General features: G+C 47.9%; 1 protein-coding gene across 2 annotated transcripts; it reads right to left on the reverse strand.

Annotated features, from left to right (window-relative positions):
• Positions 1-2,392: 2,392 nt before the first annotated feature.
• On the reverse strand, positions 2,393-24,473 carry YPEL1 (yippee like 1). 2 transcript variants are annotated; one of them, XM_034989205.1, is made up of 5 exons: positions 24,328-24,473; positions 8,525-8,807; positions 4,724-4,767; positions 3,931-4,039; positions 2,393-2,726 (listed from the first exon to the last, which is right to left on the reverse strand). In XM_034989205.1, exons 2-5 carry the CDS (start codon positions 8,639-8,641, stop codon positions 2,637-2,639), a joined length of 360 nt encoding a protein of 119 aa, XP_034845096.1. In that variant the 5' UTR covers positions 8,642-8,807; positions 24,328-24,473; the 3' UTR covers positions 2,393-2,636. The 2 variants fall into 2 exon arrangements, with proteins under 2 accessions (XP_034845096.1, XP_034845097.1); XM_034989206.1 differs by lacking the exon at positions 24,328-24,473 and having other exon boundaries at positions 8,525-9,277.
• Between the last annotated feature and the right edge of the window lie 211 nt (positions 24,474-24,684).

The raw sequence follows: 24,684 nt of genomic DNA on the forward strand, positions 1-24,684 counted from the left end.
CTAAACCACACTTCTAAAGCAGATGTGCTGTGCCAGAGAACACTACATAGTTCAAGTTAAATGCATTTATGATCCTGGCATCACCTCCCATTCTTTAAGGAAAAAAATATTTTAAATAATTTAAATAAAAGTCACAGGATGATATTTACTGTTTAGGAATTTAAGAGGGTGGAACATTCCAACACTTTACCAGCACATCTGGTTGTGGTCTCATGAATGTCCTTCCCTGAAGCCAGCTCACGGTCCGTTCATTTGGTTTCGAAAGGAGCTTGGATTTCTCAGAAGACCAACAAAAAAAGTGGTAAGAGTTTTCGTTGGTATCAATTACAAAAAAAAAATTACAAAATAAGGCAGAAGACCACTAGTAAAAATGTTTCAATGCCATCACAAAAGACAATACAAAAACCAAAGTGCTCAAATCGAAGGAGCAGTAAACTTGCCCAGAACATACAAAAGCTTTAAATATAGGTTTAGTATACACAAAACTCGGTCAGAAAAATTTGAGAAGATTCTTCAGTTTAAGTGAGCTTGGGAAGCGCTCGGGAGCCCTGCCCTCGGCGCCCCCGGGACCCCCCGGCCCTCATCCTCTCTGGGCCTCGGGCGCAGCATAGAGGCTTACGGAGGAACTAAGACGAGAAGGGAAATGTCAGTTTAGGCGACGTTTTCGATGATGAGTACTCACTCCTCAATGAAGGGGCCTTTCTGTCCCTTCAAAGTGGCCACTAAGGACGGAAGCCGCAGATGTCCACGCTGCACGTGCCAGCTCGAGGGCGTAGCGTCTTCGGATTTCAGAGCATGGCAGCGAGTGCGCTGCGCCTGCGGGCCCGGGCGCCTGAAGGCTGTACAGCTGAACGTGAACTTAGACACACGGGGACTGTGCTGGGACAACCGAAATCTGCGGGGGACGCCAGCTCGGGGAAGAGCAGCCTGCTGGAGTACCTGCACGCGCAGAGGCTCACACAGCTGTACGAAGACCTGCCCTTGACACCTGGAGACGTGCGTACGCTAACTCGGGCGCCTGTCCCCTTGCCCGGAGCAGGGCGCCGCATCTCCCCACATCCCAAGGCTTCGCTCTGAGCCAGAAAGAGGGTGCCAAAAGGGAAGCTCTAGGGGGGCAGCTGTGCCAGAACCAGTCGGGAGCCCAGTGCCTGCCCGGGCCGTGGGCTCTGGGCTCAGGGGAGGGCTGGGGGGAGGGAAGGGACCTCCCAGGGACCGGAAGCCATTCTCCCACCCTTCCTGGCCAGCTCACACGTGCCCCTGGGCTGACCTTCTCTGCAGGTGGTTTCAGAGCCGCGGGCCGGGGTGCGCTGCCCTTCTCTCTCCCTGCCTCGCTGGGCCCTTTTCCCGTCCCCCAGCACTGGGGTCTCAGGAGTTTCATGCCATGCTACACGCAAGGCCCCACCAGACTCCTGGAGCAGCAGGTCGGGCCCAGCAGCCGGAGTCAGGTCAGAATATTGAAAACCAAAACTTACTTGGGAATGATTTTTGGCCTCCATTCTCTGAAAACTGGCCATAACCCTGCCTCGTGCCCTCTCCCTGCGGAGGCACAGGTGGATCAGAACTTAAAATACATTGCAGAGACACGGGGCATAGAAGACCGCCCAAGTCGCTTCTGTGTCAGCTCAAGGGACAGAACCAGTGGGGCACGGGAGACCCATATTCATTTACAAAGTTTAAATCTGTTTTGGAACTTGACTCTTTCCTGAAAAAAATTTTAAAATAATCTCCCAAATCTCAAGTTTGGAAGTTCATCCCGCTAGTTCTGGTCTCTTTCATATGCAAAAGTAATTCATTTTCTTCAAGTACAACAGAATAAAAAAGGAAATCCGATTTGACTCAGTCCAGTGCGTTAACCTCTAACTGCGTGGACCGCCCCATCAGCACCTACCACAGAAGCCCCACTTCCAGAGCCCTGCCGGCCTGCAGCCCTATGCGCATGTGCACCTGCGGCCCGCGAGGACAGTCTTTGCTGACGCTTTCTAGATAAGGAGGCTGTTGGCTTAAATAAACAAGATGTTCCATTAGACAGATTTCTCTATTTATAGCTTATCTAAAATGTAATCAGTGATGTCGTCTAGTTCTCAACAAGGCTTTAAAAAAAAATGGTCCCTTGGTGTATAGATTTCTTGACTGTTTCTGGAAGATTCCTAAATGAGCACTATGCCTTAACAGCTCATATGCAAGAGGAATAACCCATCTGTAGTTTCACAAATAGAAAAAAAAGTGGCCTACAGTACCCTCACTCAAAAAAAGAGGGGAGTGAGCTTGCTCCCCAAAAAGCCCCTAACCCTGTGGTCCGTGGAAGTTTGGTTTGGTTTCTATCAAACATGAAGGAGCACAGCCAAACTCTATCTTAAAGGCATAGCTTAAAGGAAGGTATTAACTAGACAGGTAAGTCATCGGTTAATTCTTTCTCTAGAACTTGAGAAGTTAGAAAAAGGTCATTGAAACATTTCAGAAACAGCCATGTACGTGAACAGGAGAGAGGCTGGAGGGACACCTTACCACCTGAACGGCCGGGAGAGGCCAGCCCGCCGTAAGGTTCAAGTTCAAGAAATACTGTCATCCAGGATGCCTCCGTTACGCTTACAGTCTCTTTCACAAAATAGTATTCAGAAGAGAACAAAGTTTTCACTTTACTCCCAACCATTGTCTTTGATCATGTGGGCAAGCTCAATAATAAATTTTCCTTCCTTATATTTCTGACTGCTTTCAAAGGCATGTTCCTTGAAAAAGAAAAAAAGTAGAAAGAAGGTTTCAGGGTAGAATCGATTTCACTTTTCAACCTCATTACACTCTTGGCAAAGAAGATAAGTGTATGAGATCAAGTCTCCCCAGGTGTTCCTTGTTCTGCTGACCAGGGACGGGGGAAGAATCGGTCTCGATGACAAGCCCGGGCGGGCCAGGACAGCCCACCTCTACTCCTCCTTACCGTACAGATCAACTCACAGGGGAAGGGTAATTCACGTTTGTCCCTGAGCATCTACCATGCGCAAGGCAATCTGGGAGGTAGGAAGAGGAGCAAGATACTCCTTGCAGGGACTGCAGGTAAAAGGCAAGTGAAGGCAACTATGCCAAGCACCCTGGGGACTGTTCCTCCAAGATGCTGGAGGAAGAGAAGACCCTTGGATGGGCAGTGAGGGTGGAACAGAATAGGGGTCGGCGATATGTGTGTGTTTGTGGGGGGTGTGTGTGTGTGTGTGTGCATGCACACTCTTGCGCAGGCCTCACGGAGCCCATCTCCATACTGGGGACTGCGTCTCCTTGTGTGTGATGGGGAATACGGAGAACAGGAACAATCAGCAATTCCAGGAGGAGGGAGCACAGGAGGCCCTGCCCAAGATGGCCAGAATGGCTGCAGAGGACAACTGAATGAAGGCAGGCACCGGCTACACCCACACGCACTTCTTGGATGCCACCAGGGGTGGTCGGGGGCACTGGGGACAAACTTGGGAGTCAACGGGAGGGGTGGGGAACAACAGGAGCAGGGAGTGTGTGTGTGTGTGGGGTGGGCAGAAGCTGTGCATGGGCCAAGCCCCCCGTGGGCCGGCAGCAACTGTGCCCAGCACCGCAGTGGGGTCTGCTGTCACTACTGCAAAGTAACGTCACCAGCCACCTGCGTGGGGGACACTCCCCTCGTTTCAGGGGGCCCTCGGAGGGCACAGGTCTGCAGGGCAGGGCCACATGCTCCCCCAACCAGTGTGGCTGTCACCCCTGCCCTGGGAGTGAGGTGAGCGCGGGTGCGCCCACGTGGGGACCTCCATCTTTAATCAGCTCAAAAGAGATTCTGTTACGAGAACACGGATTTTCTGACACTTCCAGCGGGAGGTCTTATTCCTTTGCAAATTTTGTTTCTGTTTGTGACATGTGTTTTATTCATCGTGGTAAGTCTGCGCAGTCTCCGCGAGGCTGGTGTGGACAGGTACTCACATATTTCCACCCGAGCGTGGTTTTGCAGTTTTCACAGTAGATGTCTGCGACCGCGTGCAGGCCAGTGAGAAGGACCCTCTCCTCTGCGGGGCCGCAGCCCACATTCACCCTGCAGGGGAGGAGGGGAGGACAGTGCTCAGGATCCGCCCCCCGCAACTCTCCACCGGTCCCCCTCCACCCCGCCCTGGGTGGTTCTTTCTCCAGCTAACTGGTTACCAGAGGCACCGCCCCCTGCCCACCACCACCTTTGAGAAGGAACAACTCTATTTCCCCAGGAGAATTTCCCCAGGAGAATCCCAACATGGGATTCACAGTGACCACAGTTCTGTATGGAGCGCGGTCAAAATCAAACCCACCACAAATGGGTCACAGACCACACCGCGTGTGGGAGCTCATTCTCAGGTAAGAGCACACCTCTCCCCCAAACTCTCACACTAGAGAGAGAGGAATTCCTGAAGATCATATCAAAACACTGGGTCCTTCCAGGGGCGCCTGAGCGGCTCAGTCAGTTAAGCTCCCTGCTCAGCAGGGAGTCTGCTTCTCCCTCTCCCTCTGCCCCTCCCACCGACTCGTGCTCTCTCTCTCTCTCTCTCTCTCACTCTCAAATAAATAAAATCTTAAGAAAAAAACCCCAAGAACCCAAAACAAAACCACTGGGTCATTCTAGCCCACTGGGGAATTCTATCTACATATTCCGGCTTTGAGTAATTAAGTGCAGGGATGGACAGAAGCGCTCGATGGGATCTGACCATGAACACAGCATGTCCACATGGCCAATGGCAATAGTACTCACACAGAATTGAAGAGGTAGGCTCGTCCCTGACTTCCCTGAAAAGACTGCAAGGAAGAAAAGATTTTAACAGATTTATTGCGGTAAGATGAAAAGTTTGGCATTTTGGGATGAAGGTGGAGAGCCTGTTTCAGGTCATGGACCTCAATGTGAGTGGAAGGGCCGCCTTGGCTGTTTCGAGCAGCGCCCAGGAGGAGCAGTGACCATAGGCCCTCAGGACCCCGGACCCCACACAGGACCCAGAAGTCACAGCGCTCCTAGAGCCCCGGGGGGCTGCTCAGCGTCCCGATTCCCCCGGCCAGGACAAGCAGCACCACCGTGGTCAGGTAGTAGGGCTGAGGGGATGTTCCCATGCTTTTCCACTGAAATTTAAAGCAAAACCACATCCCAAGATGACCCCTTACTTGGAGGAAGGGACCTTCCAGTGACATCTCCCCCAGGAAAGTGCTATAAGCTAAGAAACAGCTTGTAGCATTCTCATGTAGTCTGGGATGATAAAGGAGGCAGGATGGGGTACAGTTGGGTCAGTTCCAGACTTAGCGCCCGCACCCTTCACTCTCAGCAAAAGAGGGAATGTGAGTTCCCTCTTAGGCAGATGGGGGGGCTCGTCCGCTTTGGTGCCAGGCTTAAGTGACCGAGGGGAACACAGGGACCTCAAAAATAACCAAATCAAGAGAACTTTTTTTTTTTTGCCTATCACCTCAGCACAAATTCAAAAGACGGGTGAGGAATGTTGACTGGAGCCCAGGGTGACAATATCTAAATGTAAGAGGCACACACTGTGTGACCAGCTGCCCCACTCCCAAGAATTCACTATCAAGACAAACAACCAGAATGCATAGGGAACAGTGTGACAAGAATGGTCACCGGTAAGTGTTTGCAGTTGCAAAAAGGTGGGACAGCGATACCCACTGACAAGTGAGCAAACAAGGGCACTCACGTCCAGGACTCACGCAGACATTAAGAGGGGGACGGAAGCAGCTGGGCACGAGAGGGTATGGGGAGAAAGTCAGAGACCCTGGGAAATGAAGGAGAGCTAGCCATAAAATGCCAGGTCGTGGGGGCCCTTCAGTTAAAGGAAAAACCATAGGGCACCTGAGTGGCTCAGTTGTTAAGCGTCCGCCTTCAGCTCGGGTCATGATCTCAGGGTCCTGGGATGGAGCCCTACATCGGGCTCTACACTCAGTGGGGAGTCTGCTTCTCCCTCTCCCTCTGCCCCTCCCCTGCTTATGCGCTCTCTCTCTCTCAAATAAATAAAATCTTAAAAAAAGGGAAAAGGGAAAACCATGTTCTTATAGGAGAGAGAGAGACCATGTATGCCACACGACTAACAGAGACAAGCAGAAGGAATGGAGTCAGGGGTAAGGAGGGGAAAGCAGATCCGTCCCTGCCTCACGTGCAGGTGACACTGAGCTGTACCAGGACTCGCAGTCCCTTCCACGAGTACAGAGAGCAGTGCCCCCTGCTGACCCTGGATACGCGTTCGCTGGAGCAACACAGAGACCCTTATGCTAAGCTACTAAGCCACTGCAGTTTGGGGGCTCCTTGTTACTGCGGCATAACCTAGCCTGAGGCGAGCAGTGTTCTGATTTAAATACACAGCTTTCAGAGAAAAAAGAGGGGAAAGAAAAAGGGAAAAAGGAAAAAAAAAAAAAAAAAGAGGGGCACCTGGGTGGCTCAGTGGGTTAAGCGTCTGCCTTTGGCTCAGGTCATGATCTCAGGGTCCCACGTCGGGCTCCCTGCTCAGTGGGGAATCTGCTTCTCCCTCTGCCCCTCCCCCCCCGCCCTTCTCTCTCACTCACACTCTCTCCACACTCTCGTTCTCTCTCAAATAAATATAATCTTTAAAAAAGAAAAAAGAAAAAGAGAAAAATCCTTTATAAGGGTTTCCTTTTCAAGTGGCTTTCTAGAATTAGGAATATTACTTGATGTCCAATTTACCAAATAATCCACTTACGGGCTTCCCCACACATCCTTATCAGCCTTCAATTCTGTAGACCAATTTTCCTAAGCCTCTTGCCGACTCTGCAAATTCTCCCCCCTCCCCGCCAAATCCTTATTTTTTTTTTAAAACAGGGTTGGGATCAGTGATGTGGCCAGATCTGAGGCTCGGCTTTAGACGGAAGTCACACTAGAGCGCGGTCTGCAAACCGCCCTAAATGCGGGCCCGCGGAGAAGCGTTTTAGGCTCTGGGGGCCGCGCAGCCCCTGTGGCCAGGACGCTGGCGCTCCGAAGGGCACGGCGGCAGCCATCCGCGCTGTGGAAACCCACGAACGCGGCGGCGGCCCGATACACGTCACGGAAACAGGTGGCACGCCGGCCGTGGCCCACAGGTAAAACCAGAGCCTGCCAACGAGACCCGCCCGCCCCGAGAACGGCCCCCTTGGGCCAGGGCATCACTGACTAAGATGGACCCGGATGCGGGGAACCCCTGGCCGGACCTCTGCCCTCAGGTGAACCGGCCTCTGCTCTACGTGGCAAGTGCTGTGGACAAACAATGCGCGGAAGGAAACGCGGCCGCTTCCGGGACCGCCCGCCGGCGCGCGAGGCCCGACGCGTCTCGGCAGCGCGCATGCGCCGGGGGCGCCCAGGTTCCGGCAGGGCTCTCCTCCGGGGATGCTCCGCCGAGGCCGCGGCTGTGTCCGCCTAGCGGGCCTCTACTCTCCGTGGAATCAGAAAACAGCGTCACGGCTCTCGGGCTCCTTCAAGGCAGCACCTCAAACCCCCTCGGGCCCACCTCAGCACCGGTCCGCGCCGCCGTCCGGGCTCCGGGGGGTCAGCAGGCCACACGGCTCCCCGGGGAGGCCCCGCAGCGGCTCTGCCTTCCGTGAACTCGGACGCCGTGACACCCGGAGCCTGCCTCGGAGGCCACCGAGAATGGACAAAGGAGCCACGGCAGAAACTGCCTTGTTCCACCGCATTTAGGTTTCGATGCCGGCCCTGATCACCTAGTTAAAACCCAAGCAGGTGAGCGTTCTTCTGAGTAAAACGGGAAGCCTAAGCAGAGATTCCCGAGAGGCACAACTTCCTGATGGACTTTGCTTTTGAAGGAGCAGGAGGCTCACATAGCCCCGGCAAGGGAGACCTGTGAGGATTGGGGGCGCGGGGGGTGGTCATGACCCTTGAGGATGGGTAGGAGAAAACGGTCCCAGTTTCCCGAGGGCACACTCGCTCATCTATCGTTTTGCATGTTCACAAGTGGTTGATCACAGACCTCACATGTTGCCCAAAAGAAGTCCAACTTAATAATAATGAATTGGACTGTTCTTTTCACATCCACGAGGCTGTTCCAGGCCCTGCAGAGTGCCCAGAGCAGCTGCTGTGGGCCTGTTCACAGCATCCCTCCTGGGTATTTTTCTAAAAGATCCAATTGCCCCCATTCCCCCATGATAGCCTGTTTTCTTCTTAAGCATTCTGAGTTAACATTTCTTAATTTCCCTATTATTAAACTATTTCCCCAGATTTTCTAGACTTCCTTTGTTCCTTCAGTGTTTTTTGGTTTTACATGAACTTTACTGCTCTGGCAAGTAACCTACTCATCTTGCCTTTTGTAATTTTCTATCCCAGCTGCCTAGCCCTCAAAACCCACCCACTGTGCAAACACCATGACCGACATCACACCAGGATCACAGCGCAGTCACACTCAGTCACGCACAAAACTTTCATCAACGCTGCCCAGAAGGCTCTAGACTTGTAGGAACACAACCGACCCAGGAAGTCATGTGATGGTTAAATGTGTGTCCGCGGAGTAGGTACGATCATCCTTAAGGGGATCTCATCATTTCCCAGACACAAACCACTTGCCTTGGAGATCAGCTCATCGTGATTGGCCAGGTGGGCTCTGCAGTGGACACAGCTGTATGTTCGGTGACAGTTTGGCAGATAAGCTTGGAAAGTTTTGGATTTTGTCATCTTCACCATCTCGGCTGGGCACTCCTCGCTCAGCTCAGGGCTGGCACTGGAAGGCTGGTGGCTCTGCTGGGCTCTCTGACAAAAGAAACACTGAAAGATGCACGCAAGAGCCGTTGTTGTTCGGAGGGCGTGTGGCACTGTCCACACAGCTGGGACGAGAGAAAAATGTCACAACCTGTCAACGAATCAAGACAAAGCAGAGGGTTATGGAGGGAACGAAATACTTCAAGGAGGCATGTTTAGGATGTGTGTGTTTTGAGGAATAGGGTTGGGGGAGCAGAACTAGAAGATCGGATTCTTTAATATCAGTCACTGTTTCACCATTCTAAATGTCGCTGGAAGTGGCAAAGTGAACTACTTTTACATACAAATACTTTGAGAAAAACATCTGATTAAGTATATTTTAGGCCTTAAAGAAAGAACAGCCAACAAGCCTCCCGTCTGAGTGAGGCCAGCAGCCCTGCACACAGCTTGTCCCGAATCCTGGAATTAATGACTCAAAGCACCATGACATTTATGAATATGCGTGAGGGATCCAGTTTAATTAATCCTGAAGAAGTTACATATCAATCCAGAAACAAACCCTTTATATGGTCAAATGATTTTCGACAAGGGTGCCAAGATGATTCAATGGGGAAAGGGCAGTCTTTTCAATAAACGGTGCTGGGAAAACTGGATATCCACATGCAAAAAAATGAAGTTGGACCCTTATTTAACACCCTATACAAAAATTAACTCAAAAGTAGATCAAAGACCTAAATGTAAGAATGAAAACTATAAACTGTTAGATGAAACTAGAGGGGAAAACGTCCACAACACTGACGTGGCTTGATTTCCTCCAAATGACACAAAGGCCCAGACACATATTTAAATTTACAGAAGGTAAAGTGAGAGAAAAATGTGGGCAGAGCACCTGTAGAACACCAAAGAAAGAGAAATAAAAGTCTTAGAAGGATCCAGAAGGGGAGGGAAAATTACCGAACAACAGAACCCAGAAGCCAGTCGGGAAAGGTACCTTTAAGGTCCTGAAAGGCAATAATGGCTATTCCAGAATCCAGTGAAAATATCTTTCAAGAATTCCGGAATGACATTTTCAGACCACTAAAAAGTTTGACTTCTGCAAAATATCACTAAAGGAAGTGCAAGGATGTGCTTCAGACAGAAGAAAAACAACACAGAACGTTAGAGTCTAAAAAAAGGAAAGGCGAATAGAGGATGGTTAAGTCCTTGGGTAAACAGACCAGCAGTAGCTCATAGAGCTTTGAAAAGATAGAACTGTAGGGGGCGCCTGGGTGGCTCAGTTGGTTAACTGTCAGACTCTCGATTTCCCCTCAGGTCATGATCTCAGGGTCCTAAGATTGAGCCTGGCCTCAGGCTCTGCGCTGGGCATGGAGCCTGCTTAAGATTCTCTCTCTCTCTCTCCTCCACCCCCTCTGCCTTTACCCATCCCCTAAAAAAATAAAAGAAAAAGACAGGACTGTAATACATGAGCACAATAACTCAGGGTGGGAGCTCCGCTGAAAAATTTCTAGAGTCCTTGTATTATTCAAAAAAGTAGATAAAGTATAGGTTAAGCTTCAGATTCTGGTAAAGTAGGATACATGTTGTGATTTTGATGAAATTTCTATAACAAAACCTAACTAACTTCCAAACCTACAAAGGGGTGTATCAGTGAATGATAAAATGTCAGTCTAAAAGGACACAAGAAAGGGGGCGCCCAGCTGGTGGAGCATGCATCTCTTAATCTTGGAGTTGTGAGTTCAACAATTCATCTAGATGCAATTTACAAGAGATATACCTTAAAATAAGGACACAGAGTGGCTGAAAGATAAGGCTGGAAACCTGGATGGTGGCAACACAGACATAGGGTTTATAATTATTTACTAACATTATATGTATGTGATTCACAATAAAGAAGTTAAAGTAGTAAAAGGATTGGGCATCTGGCTGGCTCAGTCGGTAGAACATGTGACTCTTGATGTTGGGGTCGTGGGTTTGAGGCCCATGTTGGGTGTAGAGATTACTTTAAAAAAAAGTAGTAAAAGGATAGAAAAGATACAACATGCAAATAATAAAAGAAAAACTATATTAATATATTAACATTTACTAGATAGAAAAATGGGTTACTTCATAATGATAAAAATAGCAGGGAAATAATAGCAAGTGTCAATCTTACCACCTAATAACATAGCCTCAAAATATGTAAATCAAACACTGACATGACTTCAAAGAGAAACAGATAAATCTTTAATCAGAATAGGATTACTGGGGGTGTCTGGCTGGCTCAGTTGTTGAGCATGCGACTCTTGATCTCAGGGTCATGAGTTTAAGCCCCATGCTGGACATAAAGCTCAGTTTAAAAAAAAATAAGATTACTGATTATAGTGTGTAAATGTGGTATACTTATTGCATATTTATCTTATACTTAAAATATAGCATATATAATATAAATATATTTATATTTTACTATGCCTTTCAGTGACTGATAGAACAAACACAAATGATTACGGGCAAAGAGGATGTGCACGATGTGATGAACAAACTGGACCTAAAAGACATGGAGAAAGCTGTAAGAACTGCCAAATCCACATTCATTCAAAGCACACAAACATTTACAAAAGCCAGCCCTACAACAAGTCTCAACCAACTTCCAAAAATTGAAAATACAGTATATTCTCTGACCACAGTACACTTAAGTTAGAAATAGGAAAACAGAACAAGAAAAATCTTTGTATGCTTAGAAATTCAGAAATGTACTTCTAACACAAATAAATGGAAAGATATTCTGTGCTCATGATTGGAAGAATACTATTAAAATTCTCATTCGACCCAAAGCAATCTAGAGATTCAGTGCAATCCCTAGCAAAATACCAGTGGCATTTTTCATAAAACAGAGGATCCTAAAATATGTATAAAACCACAAAAGACCCCAATAGCCAAAGCCATCCGGAGAAAGAGGAACAAAGTTGGAGGTATCACAGTCCCTGATTTCAAACTATACTACAAAGCCACAGTAATCAAGGCAGCGTAAAAACAGACACAGAGATCAATGGAATTTAATAGAGGGCCCAGAACAAACTCACACGTGTACAGCCAATCTAGGACAATGGTGGCAAAAATACACAATGAGTCTCTTCAATAAATGGTCTTGGAGACACTGGTCAGCTAGGTGCAAAAGAATGAAACTGGACCACTGTCTTACATCGTACACAAAAATAAATTCAAAATGGATTAAAGACTTGAATGTAAGACCCCAAACCTGTCAAACTCAGAGAAACCATAGGCAGTAAGCTCTTTGACATCATTCTTAACGGTATGTTTTTTTGGGCCAGTCTCCTCAGACAAGGGCAACAAAAGAGAAAATAAACAAATGGGATTATATCAAACTAAAAAGCTTTTCCACAGCAAAGGAAACCATCAACACAAGACCACCTAGGAAATGGGAGAAAATATTTGCAAATCATACATCTGATAAGGGGTTAATAGCCAAAATATACAAAGAACTTAACACAAATTAAAAACAAACACCCTGATTAAAAATGGGCAGGGGGGTGCCTGGCTGGCTCGGTTGGAAGAGCATGTGACTCTTGATCTCGGGGTTGTGAGTCCAAGCCCCACGTTGGGTGTGGAGGCTACTTAAAAAAAAAAAAAAGGGCAGAGGACTTTAATGGACATTCTTCCAAAGAAGACATCCAGATGGCCGACAGACACGTGAAAAGACAGATGACTCAACATCACTCATCATCTGGGAAATACCAATCTAGTTTTGATTTTATTGTATTTTTTTTTAAAGATTTTATTTATTTATTTATTTGACAGAGAGAGACAGAGCGAGAGAGGGAACACAAGCAGGGGGAGTGGGAGAGGGAGAAGCAGGCCCCCCGCTGAGCAGGGAGCCCGATGCGGGGCTCGATCCCAGGATCCTGGGATCACGACCTGAGCTGAAGGCAGATGCGTAACGACTGAGCCACCCGGGCGCCCCTTATTGTAGTTTTCAGTAAGCCATCAGCTCACACCTTTCAGATTGGCTATTATCAAAGAGACAAAAAAATAAGAGTTGGCGAGGATGTGGAGAAAAGGGAAGCAATGGAAGCAGCCAAAGTGTCCATGATAGAAGAATGGATAAAGAAGATGTGGGGTATATACACAATGGAATACTATGCAGCCATCTCACCATGAAATCTTACATGGATCAACGTCAACAGTACTACACTAGGTGAAATAAGTCAGAAAGAAAGACAAATACCATACGATCTCACTTGTATATGGAATCTAAACAAAAAAAATGGAAGAAAAAACAGAATCAGACTCACACATACAGAAAGCAAATGGTTGGTTACCGGAGGGGACTGGGTGGGGGGATGGGCAAAATGGTGAAGGGGATTAAGGGGTATGAACTTCCAGCTATAAAATAAAGAAGTCATGGAGATACAATGTACGGCATAGAGAATATGGTCAGTAACTTTGTAATAACTTTGTATGGGACAGAGGATACTAGATTTATGGTGGGGATCATTTCATAATGTATAAAAATATCCAGATCAATAAAAAGATCAATATGATGATCTTTAGTTGAAACTAATAGGATATTGTGTGTCGATGATTCTCCGATATTTAAAAAAGTATAACCTGAGGAGAGAAAGGAATGTACGTCTATATACCCATGTGTCTAAGAATGGAAATTAGAAGATATTTTTATTAATATTATTAAACAATAATAAAATAGGGGTGCCTGGGTGGCTCAGTTGGTTAAGCGACTGCCTTCGGCTCAGGTCATGATCCTGGAGTCCCGGGATCGAGTCCCGCATCGGGCTCCCTGCTCGGCAGGGAATCTGCTTCTCCCTCTGACCCTCCTCCCTCTCATGCTCTCTGTCTCTCATTCTCTCTCTCTCAAATAAAAAAAAAAAAAAAAAAAAAAATCTTTAAAAAAAAACAATAAAATAACTACTTTCTAATACTTAAAGGGACATGTATGATCTTATAGGATGTAGATGAGAAAATACGACAGGTGAAATTGATGAGCTAATCTTTTTTTTTAAGATTTTATTTATTTATTTATTTATTTATTTGAGAGAGAGCTCCCAAGTTGAGGGGGAGAGGGAGAAGCAGATTCCCCACTGAGCAGGGAGCCCGATGTGGGGCTCAATCCCAGGACCGAGACCATGACCTGAGCCGAAGGCAGACGCTTAACCAACTGAGCCACCCAGGCGCCCTTAAACACCTATCTTTATTTATTTAATGTATACAGCAGCTTTATTCATAATAGCCAGAAACTGGAAACAAGCCAGGTCAACAAACAGTGGTACATCCATACCCTGGAGTACCACTCAGCTATAAAAAAGAACAAACTATTAACATACACAACAACCTGAAGGAATCTTCAGAGGATTATGCTTAAAAAAAAAGAAAAAAAGGGTAGCCAACCCCCAAAGGTGACATACTATATTATTCCATTTATATAATATTCTTGAAGTGACAAAATCATGGAAATGGGGAACTGATTAGAGGATGCCGGGGGTTAAGGGGTAGGCTGAGGAGGGGAGGGAAGTGGGTGTGGATGTCAAATGGCAACACAGGGAATCTTGCTGTGATGATGCCTTTTTTTTTTTTTTTTTTAAGGTTGACTTTTCTTCCCCCCCGAGAATTTTTTTCAATCCAAATTCAATTAATTAACATACCGTGTATTATTAGTTTCAGAGGTAGAGTTCAGTGATTCATCAGTCTTATATAACATCCAGTGCTCATTACATCACGTGCCGTCCTTAATGCCCGTCACCCAGTTACCCCATCTCCCCACCTCCCTCCCCTCCAGCAACCCTCAGCTTATTTCCTATGATTAAGAGTCTCTTATGGTTTGGCTCCCTCTCTGATTTCGTCTGGTTTTATTTTCCTCTCTTCCCCTATGATCCTCTGTTTTGTTTCTTAAATTCCACATATGAGTGAGATCATATGATAATTGTCTTTCTCTGACTGACTTATTTCACTTAGCATAATACCCTCTAGTTCCATCCACGTCATTGCAAATGGCAAGATTTCATTTTTGTGATGGCGGAGTAGTATTCCTGTGTGTGTGTGTGTGTGTGTGTGTACACACACATACCACATCACCTTTACCCATTCATCTGTCGATGGACATCTGGGCTCTTTCCACAGTTTGGCTGTTGTGGATGTTGCTGCTATAAACACTGGAGTGCAGGTGCCCCTCAGATCACTACATTTGTATCTTTGGAGTAAATACCCAGTAGTGCAATTGCTGGGTCATAGGGTAGCTCTGTTTTCAACCTTTTGAGGAACCTCCATACTGTTTTCCAGAGTGGCTGCACCGGCTTGCATTCCCACCAACAGTAAACACCCATCTTTAAAAGTTAAAAAATAGGGGTGCCTGGGTGGCTCAGTCGTTAAGCATCTGCCTTCGGCTCAGGTCATGATCCCAGGGTCCTGGGATCGAGCCCTGCATCGGGCTCCCTGCTCAGCGGGAAGCCTGTTTCTCCCTCTCTCACTCCCCCTGCTTGTGTTCCCTCTCTTGCTGTGTCTCTGTCAAATAAATAAAATCTTTTAAAAAGTTAAAAAAATAACAGAGAAACAACCCAAAGAAAATATAAGGAAGGAAATAAACAGGAAAAAAATTTATGCAACAGACAAGGAAAACATGGATATGCAAGAGAGGATCAACAAAGCCAAAAGTTTGTTCTTGGAAAAGACTAATAAAACTGATAGAGCTTTGTTCGACTCATTGGGGAGAGATCGGATATAAGTAATAACCTGGCAGAAATGGAAATGGAATATCACTTTCTTTGGATGAGATTTGTGGGTAAGAGGATGTTGTGATCAATTTAATATATTTGAAAATGTGAACCACACACATAAATTCCTAGAAGAAACAGAACTGAAAAATGGGACTCAGGAAGAAACATTTTTGTTATCAGATTAAACAATCTGATTTTGTTATCAGATTAAACAATCTGATAAACATTAAAGAAATGGGAATGAACCCGCTAGCTTAACTTGATACAAAACCTTGATTAGGGCAGTGCCAAGAATGAAATTCACTACGATTTTCTTCTCATGAACCAAGATGCAAACACCCTAAATCACTTTACCAAACAGAATCTAATACTATTTTAAAAGGATAATAAAATACAATTAGGTTGACTTTATCACAGGAATACAAAATCATCTAATGTCAGAAAATGTAGTTAATACAATGTACCACCTATTGTTCTCTGTTTATCTCAATAGATGCAGAGAAAGCATTTGATAAAATCTAACGTCCATTCTCAATTCTAACAACATTCTGTGCAAAATAAGAATATAAGGGAACTTCCTTATCTGTTAAGAGACATCTATAAAAATGAAACAACCCACCATGAACATCATGCTTCATGGTAAGACTTAGAAAACATCCTCATTGAGATCAGGAATGAACCTCTACACCACCATTTCCACACAGCCCTACCACAAGCCCCAGCCAGCTCTGCAAGGCAACAAGGCATACAGATTAGAATGGAAAATACAGACTTATGCAACAGTGTAACAGTACAAAGTATCTAAGAATAAATTCAGACTTGACAGAGAAGAGTATAAAATTTTGAGGGACGATAAGGAATACGTAAATAAATGGAGATATACCAAGATCAGGACCGGAAGATATTGTAAACATATGAATACTCCCCAAAGTAGTGTTTATTTTTTAATTTTTATTATTTTAACTTTTTTTTTTTTTTTGAAGATTTTATTTGAGAGCGAGAGAGTGTGCATGCAGGGGGAGGGGCAGTGGGGGAGGGAGAGTCTCAAGTAAAGTCCTTGCTGAGTGTAGAGCCTGATGCAGGACTTGATCCCATGACCCTGAGATCATGATCGGAGCCGAAACCAAGAGTTGGATGCTTAACCAACTGAGCCACCCAGACGCCCCTAAAATTTAAGTAATCTCTACTCAACGTGGGGCTCAAACTTATGACCTCAAGATCAAGAGTTGCACGCTCTGCTCACTGAGCCAGCTAGGCGCCCCCCAAAGTCATTTTTAAATTAAATGCAATTCAAATCAAAATCCAGAAAGATGTGTTGGTGTGCGTGTGTGTGTGTGTGTGTGTGTGTATACGCACACATATACAAGCCAGGGAGCCAGTGAGAGGCAGCGAGATTGGATTCTAAAACTTACCCTACAAATGTCTATAGGGGAGGGAAAAGTTTTCCTCAACCCTCTTGGGGTCCCTGGCTGGGTCTGAAAATTAACCTGGCAAAGATGATTAGCAGGAGAAAAGCACACAGATTTTACTGAACATTTCCATGTCCATGGGAACCTTCAGAAGAGAATGAAGAACCAAAATAGCAGCCGAGCAGGAAGCTTTTCTACCACTTAAACAAAGAAACTATTTGTGAAGAACTGACGAGGCAGACGGCTTTGGTCTAGGGGGCAGTCCATGGAGAGGAAGCAACTAGAAAGACAGGGTAGGTTTAACAAGGTGGTGCGCAATTCTCAGCCCCAAATTCCCTGTCTCTGGTGATGAGGATGTCTTCCCTCCTTCTGGTACAGGGAGGACACCTTTCCCATGGGGGGTCTTATGACCTGTGCCGGGGAATAAGGGCAAAAGGGGAGGTCAGAATGACCTTCCTCCTTCTGGCATTTTCTCAAATTTCTCCAGCTTAAGATATTCAATATGCCAAGGTGACATTTTTAGGGTAGTGCGTCCTGAGCCCCATCATGTCAAAGGTCAAAACTAGTGAGGATGCTCTTGAAGAGCACAAAGGAAGCCCATTTGATACCTGAGTCTGACAGAGAGCCGTCCTGCCATTTTCCACAGTCATGGGGCAGGGCACTGCTGGTGGGGGACAGGAAAATGGGCGGATGGGACCCAAAAGAGAGCCTAGAAACAGACCTATGCACAGATGGACACCAGATACAGCGACAGCAGAAAAGAGAGGTTTCCAAAAACGGTGCTGGATGTTATAGATACTCATCTACAGGAAAAGACAAAATTGGATCCTATTTTATACCAGAAATAAAAATTAACGGTTCAGGGGCACCTGGGTGGCTCAGTCACTAAGTGTTTGCCTTCGGCTCAGGTCATGATCCCAGGGTTCTGGGATTGAGCCCCACATCAGGGCTCCCTGCTCAGTGGGGAGCCTGCTTCTCCCTCTCCCACTCCCCCGGCTTGTGTTCCTTCTCTCACTTTGTCTCTCTCGGTCAAATAAATAAAATCTTTAAAAAAAAATTAATGGTTCGTCCCATTTCCCAACAGAGAAAACCAGCTAGCAAGAATATTGTGGAGGAAGTTTCCATACAAGGGACATACACCCACGCCTACACACCCGTCCTCCAAAACGAAGCTCTGTTTCTTTCTCCACTAAAAGTCTTCTCAACCAAGGATTAAGGGAGTTCTGAAGAAGTCTGATTGTATTTGATATTCCCAGTGATTCCCAAACCTTAACCTTTTCAAGCCATCACCTTAGCCCCAATACATTTTATCAGGTTTTATCTGTTGCCCCAAACTACTGGGCACTCTGTGAATTTGAACCCTGGCATCCCTCCCAGTTTTGAGGGAGGTTGTGGAGGCAGGTCATGGGGATGAGGGTCAATTCGGATGGATCCCACCTGCAGCAGCCCAGCTCCCACCCCATGTCCCACATGGGCCCCACAGACACTGTCAACCCACACGTGCACCCCGTCCCATTTGGTGATGACCCATAAGGAAGGAAATATATATATATATTTTTTTAAGTAGGCCCCACACCTGAACTCACAACCCTGAGATCGAGAGTCCCATGCTCCGATTGATCCGGCCAGGCACTTCCCGACCTGACTTCTTACTGAACTCACATTGAGTGTTTTAATACCTTCACCTGAGTTTTTCCCTCTTTATCAAAAGGAGCCTTCAGTTTTGTCCCTTCTTTCCTCAGACTCCCTCTAATGAAGATTCTAAAAGCACGCAGTGAAGGGGCCAAGAGACAGGGATCTCAGACCATGCACCAGCTGGCTCGTCAGGTCTTGAGAGTCCTGCCCTTCAGTGGCAGAAACACGGTTCCCTGTGGCCGAATGGAGAACCCACAGAAACTGCCCTCCAGCCTTGAAACAAGGGATTTCAGGGCGCCCGGCTGGCTCAGCTGGCAGAGTGTGCAACTCTTGGTCTCGGAGTTGGGAGTTCGAGCCCCACGCTGGGTGTAGAGATTACTTTAAAAAAGTGATTTCACTTTTATTCATAATAAGAATGGGGGTAACACCTCTCATTTTTAGCTCACATGCGGTTCCCTTTGTATGGGACAACACAACACCTTTCAAAGTGGCAACTTGCCAAGGCTTTTCTGCTTATTGTGAATTGCTCCATGGCAAGGCTGTGTGCCTTCCCTCACCCCGGGTGACCTCAGCCTGAGGAGTCGCCAGTGTCCAGAAGGCCCGTCTCTGCGGAACAGCCCACCTCATGGGCTCCTGTCACCTTTACTGAGCCTCGTCCGTGCTCAGCACTCACGGCCAGCCCTTCCAAGGCCGGAGGGGGCCTCATGCACACACATCTCACCGTCTCCGTCCTGATAGCCAGCCCCGTCACTGCCCGGCAAAGGGGGTCCTGGGTTCGCGGTCACGGAGAAGGGTATCAGGTTGTGTTTTTACCAGGCTTTTAAACTGGGTATCCACTGTGGCATTGGCGAAATCATGGCCAAGTTTTCAGGCAACCAGTGTGCAAAATGGGCTTTTACAACAGGATCTACTGGCAAGTTAGGAGCCGCTGTGAAGTAATCAAAAGGCAAACGGATCCAGTGAATCATGTTTATTACAGGACATTATGTTTCCCCTAGGTTTGGAGGGCAGCAACCATCCCCCCAGAAGATACTACTGTGGGGTAATTTTTTGGAGCAAAAACAATATTCTGGATTCCAGAAATTTCTCTCCTAAAATAAACATGTATAATTATTTTAAGAGAACGTGAATCAGGCCCAAGTCCATATGGTGCTGTTACCACACTTCTAAAGACAAAAACATTGAGAAATAAAGCCCCAACCAAGCAGCTCTGACATTTCCGGGATGGAGTGGAGGCTCCCGAGGGCCCCACACCCTGGGACACCCATTCTCTCTACTCCCCACGCCACCGCCCCGCACCACCACTACCTGGCAGATAGGCTCAGTCCCAGCCCTCCACTTCCCCCGAGAGGGGGAAAGAGGCACCGGGCACACAAAGCGTTCAGCCAGAGTTCATGGCGCAAGTGGGACCCCAGGTGGGTGGCTCCACATCCTCCACAGAAAACGGAACACGGGGGCTCTGCTGAGCCCCCCAGCCCAGGCCGACGCCATTCTAAGCAGCTGACTCCATGAGAACCAAACGAATTGGCAGCAACCTTCAGAGGTGGGGGTTCTTATTAGTCCCACTGTGGAAACTGGGGCCCAGAGCTAGGAAGCTGTGGATTCAAAGCCAGAGTCTACGCCCTGGACCACTACGCCTGCAGACACATGAACCGGTGTGAACTTCACTCATCGATGCAAATTAAAGGCAGTCTGGTAGGTCCGACAACCTAGCAGGTGGGCGAAGATTTTTAAAAAGTTGATACCACCACTGGCGAGGACTGGCTGGGATGCAGCCATCTGGTAACACCTATCAGCGCCCTGGGGTGCACACCCCTGCACCTCAGCTGGGGGCTAGGAAGCACGGGGAAGGGGCTTCCTTTTCACCATCTGCTTTTTGGTAACTTCAGATTTTTTTTAAAAAAGATTTTATTTATTAGAGAGAGAGCACAAGCAGGGGGAGTGGCAGGCAGAGGGAGAGGGAGAAGCAGACTCCCCACTGAGCAGGGAGCCCGATGCGGGGCTCGATCCCAGGACCCTGGGATCATGACCTGAGCCGAAGGAAGACGCTTGACGACTGAGCTCCCCAGGCGTCCCGGTAACCTTAGATTGTTGATACTGAATGTACGTACTGACTATTCAAACACACACACACACACACACACAGAGCATGGGCATGGAAAGGCCTGGAAGGATTCACGTCAAAGGGCAATAGCAGGAGTCTAGTTTGCCTTTGGCAGAACCAGCGTCCCTTCACACGCACGGTCTGCCTTCTTACTGGAATTACAGGGTGAAACGCTTTTCTCCACACATTTCAGGAACTGCAGGCTTGGTGATCAGCAGGCCCACTGGGAGTGGCAAGAAGATTTCTTCAGTCCTACCACCTGTCTGCAAGACTGATTAATGTGTTTGCACGGAGCTCTTCTTTTCCAACAACCTGTAACATGCCCTTTGTATTTCTCCCACTAGTAACAAAGTTCCCCAGAGTCAGCGCCTAGGGACACTTCCTAGCAGAGGTTACTGGCTTGCTTGCTATCAGCAGGGGGAGAGACCAAGGTGCTAGCTACCCTCATGCCACCGCCCTTCTCACTTGAAAGGGTGGGACCCAGAAGGCTGATGGAAGCAGGACGGAAGGTGGGAATCTTAACCTATAATTATTTAATCACATGCTAAAAAGGACATAATCAAACATTTGAGGGCCTGTGTTGGGGCAAGAGAAGGAAAAACCAGAGATGCAAAGAGCAATCGAAGGGGGCCAGTGCTTGGGGGTGAGAGTGCCAACACCGGGAAGCCACGTGACAGCACGGGGGAGCCCGGAGGTGAGGTCTGGCAGGAGACAGGCTGCCAGGGGTGAGGGCAGACACAGCTGCAAGGGCACTTGGCTCAAACCCTGCCTTGTGTTTGGTGGCGTGGAACCTCAAGCCAAGCTGTGCTCTCTCTGTAAAATGTGGGTAAACTGCGATTCACAGGGTGGTCCAGACAATCACGCAAGAGGTCATGTCAGAGAGACAGAGGGTTGGCAAGCACATCTCCACACCTCACAAGCCCCACCGGGTCCTGGTCCCGGTCCTGAGGCTCTTCAGGTGCCAGATTAAGGGCCCCTTCCCCGGGTGTGGACGAAGGTGGGTTGGCTCCAGGATTTTCATTTCACTATCACCAGCAGACAGCTTTTCAGAGGGTTTCTATCACGGGAGGAATGGGGACTTCTTTTCTGAATCCAACTCATGCTGTCCTCCCCAGAATCCTTAGCCCTCCATCTCTTGGTTGGTCAGAACTTTCTCCCAACCTCCCCCAAAATCTCATGTCAAAATTTCCACTCCCTAGAGGTTTTGCTGATTAGCAGATTTAACTACTTTTCTACAAATGTAAAACCAAATTAAACTCAAATGAAACGCATCAGAGAATGGTCTGAAAGGAGGATTTCTATTGTTTCTTTCTTTTCCAAAGTTTTCATATTTTCTACAAATGTAGGTAAGTCGCTACTGAAGTTACATCAGGCACCTAGATCTAACAGAACACATGGAAAAGGCAAAAATCAAAGACCCAGCAAGTTGAGAACAAATGTTACTATGCAGTCTGACGTGCCCTCACAAATTAAAAGGGATAGCAATAAATAGGCAAAATGGGCTTAGTTAACAATAGGGGTTTCCTCACTTCTCTGTGTTTGAATTGGGGCTCCCAGGTTAACAGAATCTGTGTTATTCAAGTTTAGCCCAAGTAGCTTCTTGAAATGCCAATTTTATAGCTTCCTGGCATTAACCACCCAGGCAGATTCTTTTTTTTTTTTTTTAAGATTTTATTTATTTATTTGAGAGAGAGAGAGAGAGAGAGAGCACAAGAAGGGAGAGCGGGAGAGGGAGAAGCAGACTCCCTGCTGAGCAGGTAGCCCGATGCGGGACTCGATCCTGGGACTCCAGGATCATGACCTGAGCCGAAGGCAGTCGCTTAACCGACTGAGCCACCCAGGCGCCCCCACCCAGGCAGATTCTATTGGCAATTTGACCTCAGCATTTCAAGCATTCCCAGCGGCTGGGGATTGGTTTTGCCAGCTCTGCACGTCAGAACAGCTCTGGGAGGCTGAAGTGGTTATTTATGCTACCAACTAAGAATACTGCTTCTTCATATTCTAGTTTCCATTTATCAGTCTCCCAGGGGGAAAAAATACATTTAAACTCTATGGCAGTCCCTTGCCCTCTCCACTCTCGTTCCTGCCCCCTGGACACTGGGTCCTTGTGAAACTTAGGGACGACAGGCAGGAAATCCAGAACAGACTTTATAGGAACACTGCTTCCAACAGAAAGAGCTTTACACATTCCAGGGCTTCAAAAATGGTAAGAGTTAACGTCTGGACTTCAGTTCAAGAATGTCTCCATGTCATGTTGGCAAATGCACCATGGCAGTGGAGGATCGTTAACAATGCGGAACACTGGGCATCGGGCATATTGGGACTGTCTGTACTATCTTTGCAACTTTCACGGAAATCTAAAGTTATTCCAAAACAAGAAGTTTGTTTAAAAAGCAAAGGCTATTGGGGTGCCTGGCTGGCTCAGTTGGTGCAGCATGAGACTCTCGATCTCGGGGTTGTGAGTTTGAGCCTGCATTGAGTGTAGAGATTACTTAAGAATGAAATCTTAAAAAAAAAAAAAAAGCAAAGGCTATTGCTCAGATTGGTAATTAAGATTATTCAGTTATTTATTATTTTTTTTTTTCTTAAGTGCTCAGTAGAGGCCAGAACCCATGCTACAGGTCTGTGGTAGGAGATGATTTTGCTCTGGTCCTACCTCTGGGAGGTTCCTGCAAGTAGAAGACACTCTAACCCTGTGAGATGCAAGGGGAGGGAGCATAAGTGTCCAGGAGAGCCTCAGTATTAGCATTCCTCAAGTGTGCCCCTACTGTCACCCAAGAGCCCGGGGCTAGGGATAGGGGGGAACCAATGCACGATTGCAAAACTCAACCACTTCAGCAACCAGCACAGCTCCTGGCACGGAGCAGGGACTCATCTACTAGAATGGTGCAGAGGCTGGAGGTTGCATAGGTGGGAGAGGGGCAGCTTGCTCAGGTGAAGCACCTGGAAGAGTTCCCTAGAGGAGGTAAGCCTCCTCTTGAGGCTTGGGTAGGAGTTTAGGAGTGAGGTGGGTGGAAAGAATAACATTCTTGGCAAAGGAAACAACAGGTTAAAGTGTATGATCTGGCTAGAAAGAGGAAGAAGAAATGCAACTCAACAAAAAAGCTTGGGGGTGGGGAAACTGATATCTTCCAAAGCCATTATCTTTCCAAAATGAAATTACAGCCCCCCCCCGCCTTTTTTTTCTCCATCCTGGAACTCAGTACATTATCTGGACATCAAAGATGTTAATCAGAGGCAGGCCTGGGGGAGGGGGACCTTACTTAGCAGGTTTCCCAAGCTATGGCTTTTGCAAGCTGTGCTTTAATAAAAGCCTAGTGCTACAAGCAGGGAACTGATACGGAGGACAATTCATTTTAGTCACGATCTTTATGTGGGCAACTTGAAAACATCCCCCTCTTTCAGTAAACATTCCTAGGAGCCTTCTTTTGTCCTCATTTCCCTCCCCGGTCGCAACATTTTTTTTTTTTAAGAGGGAAAAAGCCTATTATCATCAGGCATCTAGTTCATTCTCTCTGTAAATTTTTTCGCGGCTGAAGTGGGGAGGAGACAGGGAAGGGAGGGAAGAAAGGGGGGCAAAATCAAAGATTAGGCTTTGTGGTCTGCTCCAATACGGAGTGAGCCAAATAACAGCAAAAAATCAAATCAGAACAAAAACATCCACAGGTGCGGCCCGCTCGCGCCCCGCCCGCCGGCCCGGACGCCCAACAGGTGCCTCCGGCCCCGCCCGCAGTCTCAGGAGCCTCGGGTCGCCACAAAGTAGCCGCCCGCGCAACAGTGTCCAGGCCCGCCCGTACTCACGGCCGCTCGGCGGTCCGCGCCCCGGCCCGCAGCGCCCATCCGGCCCGGGTCCCGGTCAGCGCGGGCTCGGCTCTCAGGCGGCGCCGGCGCGGCCCGGGACGCGCTGCGGCCGTTGGCGCCTCGGCAGGGCGCGAGGCATCCTCCCGCCGCCGCCCCGCGGGCCGCCTGCCCTTTGTTTTGGAGCCGCGGCCCGGCCGCGCCGCCGTTAACGGCCTCGGAACGCGTCGTCGGCCAATCAGCACGCCGCCCCGCCCGCGCCCCGCCCGCGCCCCGCCCCGCCCGCGCGTTCCCTCCCCGCGCGCTCCGCGCCCCGGAGCTCGACCGGCTCTCACTCGGCCGGGCTGGGCGGGGGCGCAC

This window comes from Mirounga leonina, unplaced genomic scaffold (genome assembly GCF_011800145.1).
Source record: "Mirounga leonina isolate KUSES-001 unplaced genomic scaffold, KU_Mleo_1.0 Mir_481, whole genome shotgun sequence".
NCBI lineage: Eukaryota > Metazoa > Chordata > Mammalia > Carnivora > Phocidae > Mirounga > Mirounga leonina.